The sequence below is a fragment of the Crotalus tigris genome, unplaced genomic scaffold, assembly GCF_016545835.1.
Source record: "Crotalus tigris isolate CLP2741 ecotype Arizona unplaced genomic scaffold, ASM1654583v1 scf7180000018525.42219311030:4301911, whole genome shotgun sequence".
Classification (NCBI taxonomy): Eukaryota; Metazoa; Chordata; class Lepidosauria; order Squamata; family Viperidae; genus Crotalus; species Crotalus tigris.
In genome coordinates this window covers 3,850,737-3,871,129 of record NW_024097057.1, presented here as the reverse complement: position 1 = coordinate 3,871,129, position 20,393 = coordinate 3,850,737, and the positions used below count along the sequence as shown (strand labels likewise).

Sequence of the window (20,393 nt, the reverse complement as noted above, 5' to 3'; positions counted from 1 at the left end):
CTTGTCCAAGCAATTAAACTTGGTCACCAGAAGAAAGGAAAATGCCAACAGGGAACATGGTTCAAATTCCCAGCATTGTTGCAGCACAGAGATATGGAAGGATGTCCACATCTGGCTCGCTTCTTACATCTCTCCATTGAAATAAATGCTGGGAAATGTGATGAGCGCATGTTATGGATCAGTCTCCAGCTGACACATCTGGACTGGTTTTAGGTGTTTTATCCAGATTCATTTATTTAGAACACAGAACAATATATTGGAAGGGAACTTGGAGGTCATCTAATCCAAACAGGAAACCCGATACCATTTCAGATAATTAATGGTGTCCAGTGTCTTTTTGGAAACCTCCAGTGATGGAGCATCCACAACTTCTGAAGGAAAGCTATTGATTGCTCTTAAGGTTAGGAATTTTCTCCTTAGTTCTAGGTTGCTTCTCTCCTTGGTTAGTTTCCATCCATTGTTTCTTGTCTTGCCTTCTGGTCCTTTGGAAAATAGTTTGACCTCCTTGTCTTTGTAGGAGCCCTTCAAATATTGAACACTGCTACCATGTCACCCCTGGTCCTTCTTTTCACTCAACTAGACATACCCAGGGGTATGTTCAGTCTAATGGACAGGGATCTCCATACTTGGATGCTTTAAGACTTGTGGCCTATATTTGTTTAAGGTTGAAAAAGAATACAAATGGGAGAAGGGAAGCTCAAAGAAATATATCATTAATTAATATACTAATTATGGAATTATCAAATTTAATCATTATTGACAATTAATTATTATTGCCTTTTCCCCCCTTTCTCAAATGTATAAACCAAGACAACATGCGGTACACCAGGCACTGGAGATGGTTATTGTTAAAAACCAATAAAATATTTACCCCCCCCCCCACAAAAAAAGACTTATGGCCTTCAAATTCCCCAGCCAGCAACTTTTAAGTTCACAAGTCTTAAAGTTGCAACTTTGATTGATACCCCTGATTTAAAACACTCTACATTCCTTAAAAAAAAATGTCTTTGCTGGATTCAGCCCACAGTTCTTTGGAGCCCAATTTTGCTCAAACGATGGATTGACAGCATCAGTTTTGGAGGAAGGCTCTGCTCGGAGAACTTGAGGATCGAAACCAAAATTCTGTATGGGAAAATAGGAGTGGTTGCCCTGCTCTCACAATTCCTCTAGTGCCCTCTGAATAGCATTGTGAACTTTTTTTTTAAAAAAAAAGAATAATAAACAGGTAAGAGGCACGCATTAATGTGCAGTGAAGCGTGAAGTGAAGGTGTGAATTCCATTATCGCCTATATATTAAAGGTAGTACAACAGAGTAGGCTTCATTCCTGGGTTTCTGTAGATCAAGCTCACATTGAAAGCACCAGCTTCAGAGATGACATTTTTCTCAGCCATTCAGTTTAAAAAGCTTTCCAGATCTTCCTGTGGGAAATGTTGTGTTCTTGTACTTCTTTGGAGAGCAGCAGTGATCTTGAGATAGGATTGAACGTTGGAGTGGTCTACAGCTTGCCCAGCACGTCACACGGACGTCTGAAAACCCAGGAGGAGACATCAAGTAAGAACCCACCAAACAGAGCTTGTTCTGATTGGGGACATGAGAGTCACCAGGGATGCCGATAAAAGATGGGAGGCTCAGCCACAAAATACCAGCAAATGCTCTAAAAGTACCCCAAAGAGAAATGGGGCAGAAATCCAAGTATTCAAATACAAGCGATTAAAATAAGCCTCTTTCAAAGGGAAAGAAACCTTTTGAGCAAAGGCCCAGCAAAAACTCAAAGACAAAGAGGTAAGCAAGATGATCTTCCTTTGGGAAAAATCCTACCAGATTTTGCAACTTTTGCAACTGTCTCCAAAAAAAAAAGGCCACCAACTTACTCACCCTCTTAGCTTTGGTTGTGGTTCACAGGTATCTAGGTTTCCATCTGAATATGCCTGTATGTGCATCCTGGTATATACACACACCCAGTCCTACTTACACAATCACACCATAAATTCAAACCAATCTGCATCAAGACAGAAGGATGGGGCAGAGCCAGGGAAAGAAGGAAGGAAGGAAGGAAGGAAGGAAGGAAGGAAGGAAGGAAGGAAGGAAGGAAGGAAGGAAGGAAGGAAGGAAGGAAGGAAGGAAGGAAGGAGGGAGAAGAAATATAGCTATACAGAGGAAGGAAGGAAAGAAAGAAGGGTGGAGGAAGGGAGGGGGAAGGGAGGGAGGGAAGAAAGAAGATAACTGAAAATTGGATTCCTCTTTCTTTTCTTGCCATAGATTAGGTTGCTGAGTTGATTTAAAGGCATGATTTAAAAACTGTAATGCACTCAGGGAAGGAGAAAAAAATTCCTTTCACGCTCACAATAGGATTAAGACAGGAACAATCTCCAACAATTGCACTCTCTGCAGTTTCTACTTAATGGAGACAAGAGACTCAGCTGACAACTGCGAGGTCTTTTCAGGAGCAACACCCCCCCCCCTCATCCTCTCTCTCTCCTCCATTTTCAGCTGACCTGAGGCAACTCCCCTCTCCAAAAAACCCCCCAATAACAAACCACTAGGGCAGATGACTCAGGCCCAGAATCAAAGGATGCCTGAACTCTGCAGCCTGCTCTCGTAACCAACCATTTGTTCCTGCATTTAATAAGCCGTATCTGATAAATATCAATGAACCGTTGACGTGTTTGTAGGGTTGCTAAGGAGACTCTCTGCTCCTGCATTTGCTCACTGGGCTGCAAAATAAACACTGCATCTAGGAGGGGCCCAATTGCTGACTTGACCAGGGGAGGAAGGTGTTTGTACCCAGAGCTGGTCTTCATGGAACAGAGGATATAGAATAATAAAGTTGGAAGGGTTCTTGGTGGTCTCCTATTCCAACCCCTTGCCTATGGCAGGAGATCCTATATCATTCCAGATAAATTGCTGTCCAATCTCTCCTTAAAAACCTCCAGTGATGGAGCTCCCATAACTGCTGGAGGCAAGCCGTTCCACTGGTTAATTGTCCTCACTGTTAGGAAATTTCTCCTTAGATCTAGGTTGGATCTCTCCTTGATGAGTTTCCATCCATTGCTTCTTGTCCTACCATAGGTGCTTTGGAGAATAGGTTGACTCCCTCTTCTCTGTGACAGCCCCCAAATATTGGAAGACTGCTATCATGTCACCCCTGGTTCTTCGTTTTCTCTAAACTAGTGAATTCCTTCATATGTTTTAGCTTTCAGCCCCCTAATCATTTTGGTTGCTCTTCTCTGAAATTAGGGCAGCTTAAAGAATGGATACGCTTCCCCAGGCTTTCTTGATCAAATCAAACTTCTTTTATTTGCCATCGAAAGAATGATGAAAAAGAGCGAAAAGTAGCCCCCCCCCGAGAGATGGCAATTTTTCCCCTCTTTCAGCATATTTCATCTTTAGCTAGATGAAGCATAGTTATTGCCAGCACTGATGAACTATTATTGGATTTATGCACCTTTAGGAGATCAGTCACAACTTGGGAAGAGGAGAGATAAGCGAATCGGGCAATTTCAGCTCCTCATCTTGCTAACATCGCAAGTCCCATTCCTTTTGAAAAGGAGAATTCCTTTACAAAAAAATAAATAAATTGCTCTGTTTCTCCCAACTTATGCATTTCACTCTGCAATCCTCCCCACCCCACCCCCCAAATGTATACTGTAGCTGCAAAGAGATTTCCCCCAACAGAATGCATTTTGCTGCAGCATTTTCAAGAATGGAAATATTTTTTCCCTTAATATGCTTTCTTATTGCCTGCACGCCATATTGCCAAGCACAAACAAAGACATAAAATGGATGAATTTCATGTAATAACTTTTGGGGCCGTATCTCACGGCAGAAATGTAGCGTTAGATAAGTTGGCATTCATATATGAAGGAAATAAATTTTTGCCAACTCCTTTTTTTTTTTAAGTTTGCTTATAATTCCTGAGATTAAGGTTTTGGTCCTTCTGCTCGGAAACAGTGTGCGGTAAAGCCTTAATTACGTCAAGCCCTTTGCTGTGCAACTTTGCTTTGGTATGTGACGAAGGCTGGCTTGGCTGGCTGAGGAATTCTGGGAGTTGAAGTCCATGAGTCATAAAAGGGCCGAGCTTGAGGAACCCTGCTCCAAGACACAGTTTTTCAACCTTGGCAAGATGTCCAGATGTCAACTCCCAGATGTGGAATTCTGGAAGTTCAGTTCAATTCGGAATAGAGCTGGAAGAGACCTTGGAGGTCTTCTAGTCCAACCCCCTGCTCAAGCTGGAGACCCTATATCAGGGGTCCTCAACCTTGGCAACTTTAAGACTTGTGGACTTCAATTTTGATAGATAGATAGATAGATAGATAGATAGATAGATAGATAGATAGATAGATAGATAGATAGATAGATAGATGATAGCTTAGCTGACTGAGGAATTCTGGGAGCTGAAGTCCACAAGTCTTAAAGTTGCTACGGTTGAGGACCTCTGGACTACAGAACCAAATTTTAGCCTCTTTTTACTAATATCACAAATCCCATTCCTTTCATTTCAGAACTCTTTTTTAAAAGGCTTGCCCTAACACTGGCCTGCTTCTCCACATATGTACATTTCATTCTGTGATTTTCCCCATTTACTGACAGTCCTCAACTTTCAACAGTCCATTTAGTGACTGTTTGAAGTTACAACGGCATTGAAAAAAACGACACAGGGCCATTTTTAACACCTACAACCATTGCAGCCCCCTCCCACAGTCACGTGTTCAAAATTCAGGCACTTAGCAACTGGTTTGTATTTATGATGGTTTGCAGTGTCTGCAAGCTTTTTGTTTTTCTTCTTAGGTAGAAAGTCGTAACATTTCTGATGGCCTTGCTCAGAGAAATGTGGTGATTTCAAATTCACAGCCCAGTTTCACAAATATGATAGTTAGGAGTTGCTATGAATGTTAATTCTGGCAGCCGGTAAGACAATCATTAGTGTGAAACAATACAGGACACACACACACACACACACACACACACACACACACACACAGAAGGAAACCAGCAGCCCATCAAGAGAAAAAAAAATGTTTACCATTTAGATAAGCACCAGTTCCTAATATAGCAAAGCTCGTATATATCTTTTTCTTTCCTCATTTATGGAGAACTTAACATAATTTTTTGACATAGTTTTCTGATGCGGATTTCCTTCTGTTTATTCTTTAGCATCTGTATTCTCTCAGGTGGACTTTTCTGAAACTTCCCGCCCCCCAGTAGGAGCTCTTTATTAATCGGGCGTTAATAAGTCACCGTTAATTATGCAGCATCATCTAAGCTGTAATTTCAGTGGCTCTTTTCTGCAGAGAAGGTGGACAGGAGCAGAGCTTGGCTGGATAAAGGGAGTCAGGACTGGAGGACCGAGATTGTCCCCAGAGGACCTTCTTTTAAATCAATAGGTTCACCGTCAGCATCAATAAAAGGGGAGCTACCAGCTTCAAAGCGGTTTTCAAACTGTTGACCTTTTCAATGGGAGATGTTGCTGGATCGAGATTAGCTTAAAGAAAAGATATCCGAAGAAGAGAGAACCAGCCGGGGGTTTGAAAGAGATGTCAGCAACAAGCTTCCCCAACAGAATAGCCTGAACAAGGAACCTAACATTCATTAGCTGGTCTTCAGATGAACGATGAGATTACAGATAAGCCTCAATTTACAACATTCATTTAGCTGGACCACGGGAAGTTACAACAGCACTGGAAAAAAATGACCTAGGACTAATCGTTGCACTGTTAAATGGCTGGGAAACTGGAAGATTCAGGCAGTTGAAATGAGTATAAAGTTTTATAGCAAGTTTAAGCTCTCGTCAAGAATCGGACTAACTAACAGTCAAGGGAAATGAGCAGGAGATAAGAAAGGCGTTCAAGGTCGGCTTAGATTTCTTGTGGGTGCACAGGGACTCGTGACTTATGATGCATTTGACCCCCCTCCTTTGGGCTCAGCCTGGTCACTCTGCAAGGATACTATAATGGTTGTAAGTGTGAAAAACTGTCATAACTCACTGTTTTCAGTGCTGTTGTAGCTTGGAATGGTCACTAAATGAACTGTGATAAGTCAAGGATGACCTGTATGCATTTATGACAGTTACAGCATCCTAGGGGTCATGTGATCGCAATCTGTAACCTTTTCTGTCCTTACCACTCTCCACAGAGGGACGATCGAGACAGGAAGGCGGTGCAGAGAGTGGTGAGGACAGCTGAACAGATTATTAGCAGTTCCCTCCCTTCCATCCAGGAAATAGCACATAAGTGTTGCTTGAGCAGGCTCCATAAGATTATCTGGGACACTACACATTCTCTTCACGACCTGTTTTCCTTGTTACCTTCTAGGAGGAGGGGGCTTCATGGTATCCGAAGCAGAACATTCAGATTCAGTCACAGTTTTGTTCCATACAGTGTTAATCTTGTGAACTCTCAAGCTTCCTCCTTCTATTATGTATTCAAGATGGACAGTGATTAATATTTGTATGTTACTTATATGTAAGAGTGTAGATCTATACATATGTTGTATATAGGATGTTTAAATGTGTGTTATGTATGTGTACACTTTGAGGGTAAGCATCTAAATTTCATTTTTAATGTGTGTCATTGTGCCCACAGTAAAAAATGACAATAAAGGTTATCTATGTCTGTCTGTCTGTCTGTCTGTCTGTCTGTCTGTCTGTCTATCTATCTATCTATCTATCTATCTATCCATCATCTATCTATCTAGCTAGCTAGCTAGCTAGCTATCTCTATCTCTATCTATTTCTATCATCTATCTATCAATCATCTATCTATCATCTATCTATCTATTTATCTATTTATTATCTATCATCTATCTATTTATTATCTATCTATCTATCTATCTATCTATCATCTATCATCTATCTATCTCAGACATCAGATAAGCAAAATGAATGAGGGAAGCTGAATTAACTTCACTGCAAGGATTCACTTCCCAATTGTGGCAAAGCAGACATGGCACACTTAACAATCACCTTGCTTAAGAATGGAAATTCCAGTCCCGACTACCTGCATTATTACTTCTAGTTCAGAAATGCAGCCATTTCTTCTCAATGTACATCCCAAACCCAGATACCAATGGTGTTAATCTGGGCTTTCTTTTTTTAGGAACGTGAAATCTGGCTTCCCAAAGGACACATTCTGTGCTACAAATGCTGGCTCCAGCCTTCAAAGCTAGCACGGCTGGACGTTTGCTTCACTAAAATAGAAAATAAATCATTTTAAGCATTGCCTTCTGGTGCAGCCCAGCTCCAGTCCTTCTGCTAGATTTGCCCATAAACACACACACACACACACACACACACACACACACACACACACACACACACACACGGAAGAGCCCCTCGCTCTGTTTGCAAGGAACAGCCTCTTTCCAGATTAATCCAGCTGTTCAGATGATAAGCAAAGAGCTAAGCTGCTTGACCAGCTGCTCATTCTTACCACCGTGCTCCTATTCCGTTCTCTACCTCTCCTCCACCTCAACACCCTCTTTCCTGACCCAAATCTGTGGTAGGCGGGGATGATGGGTGATGCGGTACGCCACAGCAAGCATTTCGCCTCTAAATCTGCTTGCCCGCAAAACTGGTCCAGAGAACAGAACAAAACATCTGGCATCCACCCCACCGGTCAGCTGGATGACAACCATTTTGCAGAGGAGAAAGGCAAGCGAGCCCAGCAACAGGTGATTTGCCGAGAACCGTTTTGCAGATACAACGCCCAGGTGTAAGTTGTAGTCCCGCCTTAGGCACAAAAGCAGGCTGGCTGACTTTGGGCCAATCCTTCTCTCTCAGCCCAAGATTGTTGTTGTGGGGAAACTGGGAGGAGGAAGGAGCCATAGGTAGGTTCACCGCCTCGAGTTATTGATAAAAGTAAGACAGGTGGAATAAAAAAATGAAATAAATAAATGAAATGAAACTATATGATAAAAGCAACAACAGAAGACAGAGCCTACCCTTTGATTAGCCCAAACATTCAGATGACCCTCCACTTAATCTTGATTTAGCCAATCAAAAAAAATCGGTGATTGCATTCAGAATAATGCCTTGATTGAACTGCCCTTAGATCAGAGCTTCTCAGCGCCCTATTATCTACATCAGACATGTCAAACACAAGGCCTGGGGGCCGGATGAGGCCCGTGAAGTGGTTTCATGTGGCCCGCGAAGCCATCCTGGAAACAGTGAGGGAACCACCCAGAACAGGTCCCCTCTGCCTTGGCCCTGGCCCAGGCTGGCCTGGAGCCAATGTACAATTTTGTGGTGGCCATCTACACTGAAACGCATTCAGTCTTAGCTCCATAAGCCACCCCTCTGCATGGTCTGAGAGGAACAGTGAGGCTCCTCCAGTGGACCATGCCTTGGCACTTGCCCTGGTCCCACCCCCTTCTGCCAGAGACCCTCAGATCTGTCCCACTCCTGCCCTGGCCCCCACAGGCACCCTTGATGCAAACGATGTAGAGCTGGCCACACCCACCCAGTAGACCACACCCACCCTGGCCACACCTACCGACCCCCTGAGGGCAACCACAATGCTGATACAGCCTTCAATAAAATTGAGTTTGACACTCCTGATCTACATTAAGGGAAAAATTTAGAGTCACAACACACGCTTACTCAAACCTAAGGCAACATCTGAGTTCATGCAACATATTAAGCCTGCAATGCCATATCATTTCATGGCTTAACATGCTTGTTCTGGTAGCCTGAAATCAAGGCACCCAGGCTTCCGGTAACATGTTCAATTTGCGTCTTGTATAGGTGGTCCTCTTTAACTTACAACATTTAGTGACTCTTCAAAGTTACAACAGCACTGAAAAAAAGTGACTTATGACCATTTTTCATCTTACAACCTTTGTAGCATCCCTACAATCATGGGATCAAAATTCAGATGCTTGGCAACTGGTTCATACTTACGACGGTTGCCATGTCCCAAGATGACGGGATCCCCTTTTGCAACCTTTTGACAAGCAACACCAATGAGAAAGCCAGTTTCACTTAACAACCCTGTCACTAACTTATCAACTGCAGTGACTTGCTTAACAACTTGGCAAGAAAGGTCATAAAATGGGGCAAAAACTCACTTAACAAATGTCTCACTTAAAATCAAAATATTGAGCTCAATTGTGGTCGTACATCGAGGACTGCCTGTACAAAGCTAACTACAACCTCTCTCAAATATCTTCCCCAGATCAACTCTTAAGACGCTAAATGATGGACCAAAACTGGGCTGAAAATAAAATATGGACTTATTTCCTTTCTCTGATAGCTGAAAACGATGAGAATATGAATTCCTCCCTCTGGTTCCAGGAGGAAACATTATTGTGAATTGTGCACTCTGTCTTTCTATCACCAGAGTTGTGAAATTGAAGGACCAACTGGGTCCTCAGACAAGGTATTCAGCAAGAATATTTCTGGGTACCCAGAAGTTGACTGTCTGCAAAGCAGGGCATCAACGTTCACATGCTTCCCAATTTCCAAGAATGATTCCGGCTCATCCCTAACTCCACAGACCATTCATACAAAATTTGAACCCTGGAACACTCTGTGTGTGTGTGTGTGTGTGTGTGTGTGTGTGTGTGTGTGTGTCTGTCTGTCTGTCTATCTATCTATTTATCTATCATTTCTCTATATATCTCTCTATCATCTCTCTATCATGTATCAATCATTTTTTTCTCTCTCTCTCATCTCTCTTGATCCATCCATCCATCCATCCATCCATCCATCCATCCATCCATCTATCCATCTATCCATCCATTATTTCTCTATCCATCATTTGTCTATCTATCTATCTATCTATCTATCTATCTATCACAGTCATCTCACAAGCGAGTGACTTTGGGTGGTGCCCAACAAAAGTAATTATCTAAGACCATTATCCATAACAAATATTACAAAATATTAAAATGTATAAGGTAATATAATATTTATAATATAAAGTATTATCAATATAATATTTATAATATAAGCAGGGATACAGGAATTAAAGCATCATTCACTGATATAAGTTCATTACAGCAATTAATGTTTCATATTTTCCTCTGAAACATTAATCTGATGGCCAATGAGACTTGTCAGGCCAATCTACCAACTGGCTGCTGGGGAAAATGAGAGAAGGCAACCCTATGCTGGAGCCTTTTGCTCCTGAACAAAAAGCAAAATATAAATTTAGCCCAGAGAGAAATGCATAGTTCCCAAGAATCAATCTGCAATTATGACAGCATATACAATAGCTGAATAAAATAAATAGGTACAATTTATTTATTTGGCAACATTATTCGTCGGCTACTCTATTCAGCAGACTTTTAGGGTGGTTATTGTAGGGAAAATTTAAGGAAGGAATGATCTAAAAACCTGTATGCAGTAAACCCAGTTAACACAATAAAAGCAGAAAGGCTACATTCTTTGAAAAGTCAGAATGGGTGAGCAGGGAAGGTGTTCACTTGGCAGACACCAAATTGTAGGCCTCCCTCTCAGCCCCAGAGCAAGTGTGGTGTAGTGGTGAAGGGGCTGGACTAGGAGCAAAGAGACTCAGGTTCCAAAATTAGTCCTCAACTTACAAGCCTTAGGGAGCATTCCGGTCATAAAGCGGGTATCCATCTGAGCCACCTGGATTTTTTGCAACAGTCGTTATGAGAAGGCATCCTAGCAGAATCTCATCCCTAAAACAACTTTGGAAACAAGTTCTGTAGAGAATAGCCTGATGAACGTGGGTCTCTAATCTTGAAGACAACCCACAAGAGCTATTTTTGGCCCCTGGAACTGGTATGTGAGGAATGCATTTCCTGACACAAACATGATAGGATAAATTGCTATCCTGTTAATGGGCGTGCCAGACCAGCTGAGTTTATGATTTTCCAAGCCCGGCCTTGTGCTTGTAAACGTGACTGGATTTTACAAATATTATCTCTGACACTATGGAAGGCAGAAACTGAAATGTTTCTCTAGATCAAAAGCAAATCAACAAGACCCTCTAATTTTCCCCGATTCGAAAGATGAAGTGGACAAAAGAGTCGATCAATCAGTTTATTTATTGTTTCGGTCACTGGTCGTAACAAGATAAAACCTTCACCAAAGTGGACAGCCATTAATAGAAGATATTTTAATAATTGTGTATATTTTAACCTGCGTAATTATTAAAATATCTTCTATTAATGGTTGTCCACTTTGGGGCAGGTTTCATCTTGTTACAACCGGTGACCAAAAGAATAAAAGCCTTTTAATATACAAAATTCAGTAAAATATTAAATAGCGTTATTATAGGAAATCCAAAAATAGAAAAAAACGAAACTTTCAATAAAATTTTCCTTCTAAATTCTTAATCACTTTAATTTCTCTGGCCCTCTTGGAGAAAGTAAGAATATTCATTCATCCAGTTTTGTCCTGCTTTAACCTCACTGATCTATTTGTGACTTTATAACAGATGAGGGGAAAGAGAGGAAACTGCACTGGGGTGATGTTGGGGAAACACTTGGGATATAAATGTAAAACACAAGCATGCTATCCTATCTATTGAGGAATTAAGATTAGCCAGAAGAGACTTGTTGGTGATATCTTTAAAGGCCTAGCTATTGAACACATGAAAATTGATTATTTGTTTGTTTATTTAACTTATGGACAAATGTTAAAAAGCACCTCACAATTGCATTCTGTGTGAGCAAATACGAAACGATTCAATCTATTTACAAATTCAAAGGTCGACTATTTATATAGTACTAGTATCGCTCTACAAAGCTTTGCTGAGACCCACATTCAGAACACTGCATCCAGTTTTGGCCAGTCCAGTACAAAAAAGATGTGGAGACTTTGGAAAGAGTTCAGAGAAGAGCAAGACAAATGATCTAAGAATTAAAACATGCCAAAAACGATTGCAGGAATTGAGTATACCTAATCTAGTGAAAAGAAGGACCAGGGGTGACATGATAGCAGTCTTACAATACTTAAGGACTGTCACAAGGAAGAGGGGGGCAATTTATTTAACAAAGCACCTATAGGCAGGATAAGAGACAATGGATGGAAACTAACCAAGGAGAGAAGCAACCTAGAACTAAGGAGAACTAAGGAGAAAATTCTTAACAGTAAGAACAATTAATCAGTGGAACATTCAGAAGTTGTGGATGCACCATCACCAGGGGAGCCCTGGTTAGCATGCAAGGCTGCAGCGGTGAGAATCTGCTCTTCTCTTCTCCTGTCTCTTGGCCCTGTAACTCTTGGAGGGGCCTCCTCCATAGTTCCTCTAGCCATTATTGGACCATAACAAGAATCTTTATTTAGCTTCTTACACAATAGGTTTCTTCTGCTACTTTTTTTTTTTAAGTAGCCTCTCTGCTTGTGGTCAGAAGGAAGCGTTTCCAGCTTCATGCTCTTCAGCTCCATTGTTCTGGGAACATGAAGACCTTTGGGGGGGGGGGAATACAATCTCAGAGACCAGCCTGAAGAGTTCCAAATATGGAGATTCTGCATCATCAAGCCAAACAAAGCCCAACTTTCATGCCAAAAAAACCCGGCTGTCTCCTTTCATTTAAACATCACTGCATGACAACAAAAAGTATCTAGAGATACTATCTGTGCATCTCCACCAACTGAAAGAGAAATTGTAACACAGACCATCTGCTTGGAATTCACCTCCAGTCTTACTTTTCCCCTTTCTTCCATTTCAATCAAGGAAAACTCTTCCCAGATCACTGGGCAGATTCCATGCTTGGGCTGCCTTGAAGGGAGGGAAAATGTTCAGACGAATATCATATCTCCGACATAGGACTGATGCTCTTGTCTGCCAGGCACAGCCCATAGTGCAAAATCAAGAGATTCTGCAAGGCTTTCATCTAGTGCCATATGCACGTTTTGGTTTGAACTGTGCATATCACACCCAAATGCATCAACTTCAGTTTAGTTCTAATTTCAGAGCAAGTCAGAGCATCAATTCAGGGCATGTGTTTTGTCTACAAAGCCCAACAAGAGAAGCTTGTCCTCCGACTGACTTCATATCATTCATATGCATGAAAACTGTATAAAACTGTATGACACCCTAAAAATAAGATTCCTTTGAGATAATCAGAAAGATGGAAAATACATTCAGTAATTCAATATGTTTTGGATTGGGGTGGACCTCAACTCTCCGAAAATCAACCATCAACACTAGATATGAAAATGGCCAAAAACAGTCATTGTGAGCTACCTAGGGATAGATAGATAGATAGATAGATAGATAGATAGATAGATAGATAGATAGATAGATAGATAGATAAACAGACAGACAGACAGACAGACAAATAGATGATAGATAGATGATAGATAGATAGATAGATAGATGATAGATAGATAGATAGATAGATAGATAGATAGATAGAGTTGATAGACAGATAGATGGCTGCTAGATAGATAGATGTAATATTCTCAAAGAGAAGGATTAACATGGGAATCCTTTGAGAGATACATTATTCCTGTTTCCACTCACCTCACCCCAACCTGGCTATTTCTTTCCCCAATTTGGGTAGCATTTTGGACCATTTCCAGAGATCTTGAATTCCCACCCTAAAGCCTTGAAAAAGTGGAAGAGCAAAAACAATTTTAAAAAATCCATCTCTGCCCCTCAGTAATATCTTCAACTAAGGTTTAGACAACTAAGCCATGAACCTCGGCAGCCGAAAGTTTATTTATTCCTGTTTCTCTCCTTCATTTAATAGGAAAGCAAACATTTTCAGGTTAAACCATGTCTGATTTTCATAGCAACAAGCCTGCCAGGAAACATGCATCCATTTATGCCTTAGCCTGGTCCATAAAAGACCAAGTCTCTGTTTATTTTTCCAGAGTGTGAGTAAACAAGGCATCATCAGTTCAAGCCTAAAGAGGTGGCTGCTTATCTTAGCTTATCTCAGGCCAGAAATGAGATCCCAGGGTAGCCTTGATCTGGGAGGAGGGGAGGACAACACTATTCTAGAGGTTAGGGAAATTATCTGGGAAAAAGAAAATCAGGGAAATAATATCTCATTTGAGAAGATGTCAAGAAATGTTTTGCCTAAAGAAAGGACTCTATGTTTTTTTTATAGTTTGTAAGTCGAGTTCTAAGAATACCTTAAACTAAGTTAAAATGAGGTTGGGCAGCCTGTAATGCATGTGTTGTGGGAACCCAACCATCCTCTTAGCTGCTCAGACAATGAAGTTGGTCCTCAGATCAATATAGTTTACTGGTTTGGGCATAACATGTACTGTGAATTCTGCTACTTTCTGTAACAGAACAAGGTGTGCAAACTCAGCCATGGATAATAGTGAACAACAGTTCTGTGATTCTGTCACACCTCCCTGTTTCGAAAAAGAGTTCTCTCTTTGGCATGTACTGTATATTTACCTATCGGACTATTTATGACATCAGAACTCAAGAGTTGTGTTCTTACAACCAGGTCAGTGAAAGACCTAGAATACAGTATACATTTGTAATATTTGATGTGTTTTTAACTTTGGTGGTTTCTTGTTGTTGTTGTGATTGTTAGTGACTTACAAAGCCAGGCTGTTTGATTAATGGCTTAGTATAATGAGGCTTTTTGTTGTGTTGTGTGAGCAAAACTAGAGTTGGGCTACAGAGTTGGAGGACTCCAGGAGAATCTTCATAGGATCTACAGCCAGAGCATTAGAAGCGAGCAAAGGAAAGTTATGGGTGCTCCATCACTGGAGGTTTTGAAGAAGAGACTAGACAGACAATTATCCAGAAAGTCTTGGGCAAGGGGTTGGACTAGAAGACCCCCAAGGTCCCTTCCAACCCTATTATTCTATGTCCAGTGAAATATGACGCTGAACTTAAAAGCCACAAGGGCACTAGATCAGCTACTGAGGACTGAGAGGGATCAAGTGAGTCCATCCCCTTTGAAATGACACAGTTCCAATAAACGACCTCAAGCACACGATTGTGAAAATACTCTCTCTCCCTTCCTCCTCTCAGTATAAATCAGGGATAGTCAACCTTGGCTCTTTTATGATTCGTGGACTTCAACTCCCAGAATTCCTGAGCCAGCTAAGCTGGAATTCTGGGAATTGAAGTCCACGAGTCATAAAAGAGCCAAGGTTGACTACCCCTGGTATAAATCAAGGAAGGAGAAATAGCCAGAATCAGTATAAGAAATTTGACAGGTTGCAATTAAGTATGAGGTTAGGGCTACAAGATCCAGGCTGAGGAATTCTGGGAGTTAAAGTCCACAAGTCTTAAAGTTGCCCAGGTTGGAGACTTAAGCGCAGGCCTAAATTAACTATAGCAGGGCTGGGCAACTGTGGCAACCTTACAACCTATGAACTTCAATATGTAGACTTCAAATGCTGGCTCAAGAATTCTGGGAGTCGTAAACCCTGTGTTAAAGCAAGCTAAACTTAGGAAAGGCTCCCATGTGTTGTCATTGTGACTGCATGCCTTAGCACAGTCCATCACACCAAGCCAGTTTATGGTTAGGCATCGCCTTGGAAAAAACAGGGCATGTGTGTCTCTTGGTTTATCTTGACTTCTACATCCATTCCTCGTTCGTCCGAGCGGAGCCGAACCTTTTCCGCCTCTTGCCGAAGCGGCTGCCTTCGCCACCGAATGCCTCCGAAGGCCAGGCCAGGCCCACGCCCGAGCAGAGCCGAGCCAAGCCGAAGCTTACCGAGCTCCCTAGAGCCCATCGCGTCTTCCAGGCTCCGCCGGGCGCTGTCCACCGCCTGCGCCGCCTGAAAGCTCCGCTTATTTTATCAGCCCCACCAGGCTACAGAAAAGCCACCCGGGACACGGGCATGCACAGGCAGGCAGGTAGGCAGGTAGGGCTAGCCACCGGCAGGCACCCAGGATCGGTGTTTGTGTGTGTGTGTGTACAGGTGTGGCTTGCGTGCAACTCTCTCTCTCTTTTCCCCACCAGGCGCCTTTCTCTCTTAGCAACCTGCAAGCTATCCGAAGGCTGCAGAAAAGGCCATTTTGCAACCGGGGGGGGGGGAGAGACTCTGCCCTTCCGCATTGACTGCCGCTTCTCCCTTCGTCATCTCCTAACCATCCGGCCCCTCGCTCCCCTTCGCCGGGACATCCAGCCAAGAGGCACCTGGAAGAGGAGCTGCCAACTCAGTAGGGAGCGTGTGCACGCGTGAGTGCACACAGGCACCCCTGTGCTACATCTAGTGTATCTGCCTCCCGCGCCCCGCCCCACAAGCCTCTCGGGAGCTCAGATCGACGTCACGGATTGCTCGCGGGGGAAGGGTGGGGGGGGGAGAGAGAAACAGGTTCCCTGCAGGAAACTCCTCCCTCCCCCTTTTTACGACCCGCAGGGGTTAGGAATCTGCCACACTCACACGCTCCGCAATACACGGGTGTCAGCGGGGAGGGGGACAGAGAAGCGGAGGGCCTTGCCGTGGCGTCGGTCCCCTGCCCTGGCTTAATTTGAAGTGGCAGCCAAATTCTGTCCTGATTAATTAAAGGGCAGGGAAGGGCTCCAAGCGAGAAAGCTGTGGAATGGTGAGAGGGAGGGAGGGAGGGAAGAGGGCAGATGGAAACTAGTTTCAGATCTGTATGATTAGATGCCTTTCCACGGATCCACGTGCCTGGATCCAGGCCGAAACCCAGCCCTAATTAGTCCTGTAACAAGGCCAAAAGACTGGAAATGCGGGAAAAGGGAGGCCCAGTTTGGGAAGCAGGTTGGGGGGGGGGGAGAGAGAGACCACAGAGTAATTTAGTGCCAGTGCACAAATGCCTAGGCCAAGGCTAAATTTCTCTCTTTCTTTCCGACCCCACCCCACCCCTCCCAGGAGGGAGGGAGGGAGGGACGAAGGAAGACAGGAATTCCTATTTCAGCACCACGGCGGTGAACAGCACCCCATACCTGGCGCGGCGGGCCACCCAGACCTCAGCAAAGGCACAGAAGCCTTGGGGGGGGGGGGAAGAGGGGGTCTCCTCCGCTCTTCTGCCCACCTGCGCCTCATGCTTTTGCAGCAGCTGCTCCAGATGTTGGGCCTGGCCAAGCCGGCCCCTTCACGACAGAGCGAGAGCACCATCTCCTCCCCATCCTTGCTTTTCCCGCTTCAAACATGGCGGAGACACCTTCATTGAGGCCAAAACCGGGAGTCTTTTCTTCCCACCGACCAATTTTATTAGAAGGGCATATGAAAAGGCGTAAACTCACCCCAGAGCGGATGCTCTTTTAATAAAATCGGTAGTCGGAAAAAGCGTTGCCAAGATTGCTGATTTTTTTTGGGGGGGGAGGGGGGCTAACCATCGACCAACGGCAAATTCATGGAACCAAGGAGCGGGTTGCCTTCCTCTCCAGCCAATTGTCTCCCATCCCCCAAAATCCAAGAAACCGACTAAGCGGAGAACAGGTGCTACCCCCCCACACACAAACACCTTAAGAAAAATAAAAAAATGGAATCAGTTACAATGCAAATATTTCAATTCTCTCACTATGCTACTGTACGTAAGATGAGCTGAGACTTACTTCATCTGCTTCACAATTGTGCTTTTTCCGGATTCCCCAGCCCCTGTTGGGACAAAATAGAAGAAAAAGGAGAGGGGAGGACATTAAAACCTTCATAAAAGCAAAATCTGGCCAGTGTGAGAATATAAGAAGATAAAACAAATAACACGAAAGGAGGGAGGGAGGGAGGGAGGGAGGGAGGGGGAGAGAGAGAGAGAGAGGAGTGGTAGTACTAATGGTTCTGCCTGATGGAGGTGGGAAAAGGGGAGCCAGCTGTTTGTGCAATTGAGTTTTCCGTGCAAAAAAACCGGGGGGGTGAGATGAAGGAGAAACATTTAATAAAAAAAAGCAGGGGGGGAGGTAAGCAAGACCCTACCTGTTGGGGGGAGGCGGAGAATTGGGGAGGGGCTGAGATGGGGTTACATTTGAGCCAGTCCATCCAAAGGTGCGGCAGGATGGAGCGTGAAAAACACACACACACACACACACACACACACACACCTAGTTGGTGGAAGGCAGTGATTTACTGGGGGGGGGAGGGAAACACAGATAAAAGGTTCTGGGGAAACGGCCTTCAGACCAGGCGGGGAGGTGAACTGCAGCCATAAAGGGACCAAAGGGGGCTGCAGCGCAAATCGTGCAAAGGGGCAGAGCGGGTCGGTGGGCGCCGAACCACACCTGAGAGGGAGCAGACGGAGGGGGGGGGAGAGGCGGGCGAGAAGAGACGTGAGTGTGCAAATCTATCTGTGTGTGTATGTGTGTGTGTGTGTGTGTGTGTGTGTAGGGAGAGGAAGGGGGGGGAGAAGGAAGGTAGGAAAGGGCGGTGGGGGGCGACGGGGAAGCAAGCCCGGCCTTTGCCTTACCGAGCAGGAGTAATTTCACATCTTTGGCCGCGCTGATGCCGTCTTCCTTGAGGTTCTTCTCGATCGCTTTGCTCCTTTCCAAGGCGGCTCTTTCCTCGGCGCTCAGCGTACATCCCATGGTGGCCCCAACTCGGGAAGGCTGCCGGGCTGGCGGACCCTGCTCTCCTTCGCTTCTCCCCCCCCACCCTTTCACGGACGATCCAAAAGGGGGGGAAAGCCGGCCCGGGGAGGGGAGAGCTCGGATTGCGACGCCAAAGGCCAAGGAGGGGGGGTCCCCTCTCTCTCTCTCTCTCTCCCTCCCTCTGGCCCCTCTCCCTTCTCCCCCTGCTTCCCAGCCCTGCTCTCGCTCGCCCCGGCGAATCAAGGCATCCAAAAGGGAACCAGCCGAGCTTGCCCGAGCTGCAGGAGCTGGTCGGGAGGGGGGGGTGGGCAGGTGGGTGGGGGGCGCTGGGAGAAGGGAGGTGGCTCGCCCGCCGGAGGAGTCGAAGGAATGGGTCGGAGGAGGAAGCCGAGCGCTCGCCTCTTCTGCCCCCGGCTTAGAGACGGAGCTGGCCCGGCTGCTGCGCTCCGGCTCCGGCAGCCTTTGCAGAACGAGAGAAACGGCTCAGATTTGGCTTTTTTTTCCGCCCCTCCTTGGTCGGCCAGAAATGTCTTGCCTTCGGATTGCCTTTGCTTTGCTTCGCTTTGCTTCTCTCTCTCTCTCCCTCTCTTTCTCCTCTTTTCCCCGGGCGGTGGGCTACTGTCGGGTTGAGGGGTGTTTTTTTCCTTCTCCCCCCTTCCTCTCCCCTCCCCCTAATCTGGGGGTCTCTAATGGGCGGCGGCGGCGATGGCTGCGAGCGATCGCATCGTTCAGCCCGTCCGAATGGAGAGAAATGCAGAAAGGGTGGGGGGAGAGCGCCCGTCCGCGCGCGCGTCCGCGAGCCAGCCGGAGGAGAGAGAGAGGAGAGAGAGGAGGAGGAGGAGTTGGGGGGGGCTCTGCGCTGCTGACTTCAAGGGGCGAGGCGAGGCCGGCTGGGCTGGTGACGTCTGTGGCTCCCCGCCCGCGCATGCGCGCCGCCAGGCAGTTCAGCCCGTGAGGTGGGGTGGGGTGGGGTGGGGCTGGGGGGGGGTGAGAAGATGGATAGGAGAGTGTCTGTCCTGCCAACCTCGGAGAGCCGGGTGGGATCAGCGATCCCCAACAGTTGCTGCTGTTGAGACTTAGTTCCCCCCCCCCCGGGCTTTTACTGGGTAGGGAAAGCGGCCGGGGGGGGGCCGCCGGTGGAGAGAAAGTGAATGCGCCAGATGCAACCGAGGAGGCTCGCCTGCCCCCTTCTGCTTTGATTTACTCACTTTTTTTTAATTAAGATGCAGGTTTTTTTAATGCCATGTCAAAGTAGGTGCGGTTTTCCCTAGCTGTTTTTTAAAAAAAAATAGACGATTTTAAAAAAAAAATAGATTGTTTTTTCCACCCTTGTTTGCAGGTTGGCGAGTCGGTTCGTTCGAGGCAGTTTTAAGATCGCCCTTCGTTTTATTTTTATTTTTTGGGGGGACGCGAAAATAACTGGGGAATCCAAAGAAAGGTTGGGGTCTTCTTCCGCAGAGAAAAAGAGCACCCCATGATTGGAGCAAAGATTTAACTGTTCTTAACGAAGTCCTTTTGCTCCGGATAGATTCATCTAAGGGCATCAGGATCCTAAGGGCATCACGGTCGCTTAAACTGGTCGCAAAGCCTTCACACCCCGTTTGATCGCCGTCATGGCTGGGAAGAGGGATTGGTGAACTTTCTAGAGTCTCTCTTTAACCAATCCTGGCTTATTCAGTAAACCATACTTTAAGCCATGGCTTGGTGTGATGAACGAATCAAGGGAGAACTTGTTCTCAGCTCTTGGTATCCAGATGGCTTTGCTCAGCTAAAGAAGGATGTGCAGATCCATCATGGATAATTTGTGTTCTGATCAATTGATCCTTCTCCATCTCCCTGGGCCAAAAGACACAAAGCAAATTGTTTGTCATTGACTGCTGGTGTTGTTAGAAAGTGTCTACCTAGGCAGTAACTAAAAGCTGGTCTAGACAGCCTAATGCTTGGATGTGTGATGATGGGGAAATCTCAAGCTGGAAGATTAGATGGAGAAATTGAAAATCATTAATGGGGG

The 20,393-nt window shown here is 45.0% G+C and overlaps 1 protein-coding gene across 3 annotated transcripts in view; it reads right to left on the bottom strand.

Moving 5' to 3' along the window:
- The window catches only part of GNAO1 (G protein subunit alpha o1), a 100,653-nt gene extending 81,416 nt beyond the window's left edge, over positions 1 to 19,237 (bottom strand). The window contains exons 1-2 of one of the 3 annotated variants that reach the window (XR_005557939.1): positions 18,262 to 19,233; positions 17,420 to 17,462 (exon numbers count right to left, since the gene is read on the bottom strand). Coding sequence is in view for 2 of the 3 variants with exons in the window: in XM_039353820.1 (XP_039209754.1) it covers positions 17,420 to 17,462; positions 18,262 to 18,379 (161 nt within the window). In the remaining variant the exon portion in view is untranslated. Of the gene's footprint in view, positions 1 to 17,419; positions 17,463 to 18,261 lie in introns of all 3 variants that reach the window. The other 2 variants (XM_039353820.1, XM_039353819.1) reach the window with 2 other exon arrangements.
- Between the last annotated feature and the right edge of the window lie 1,156 nt (positions 19,238 to 20,393).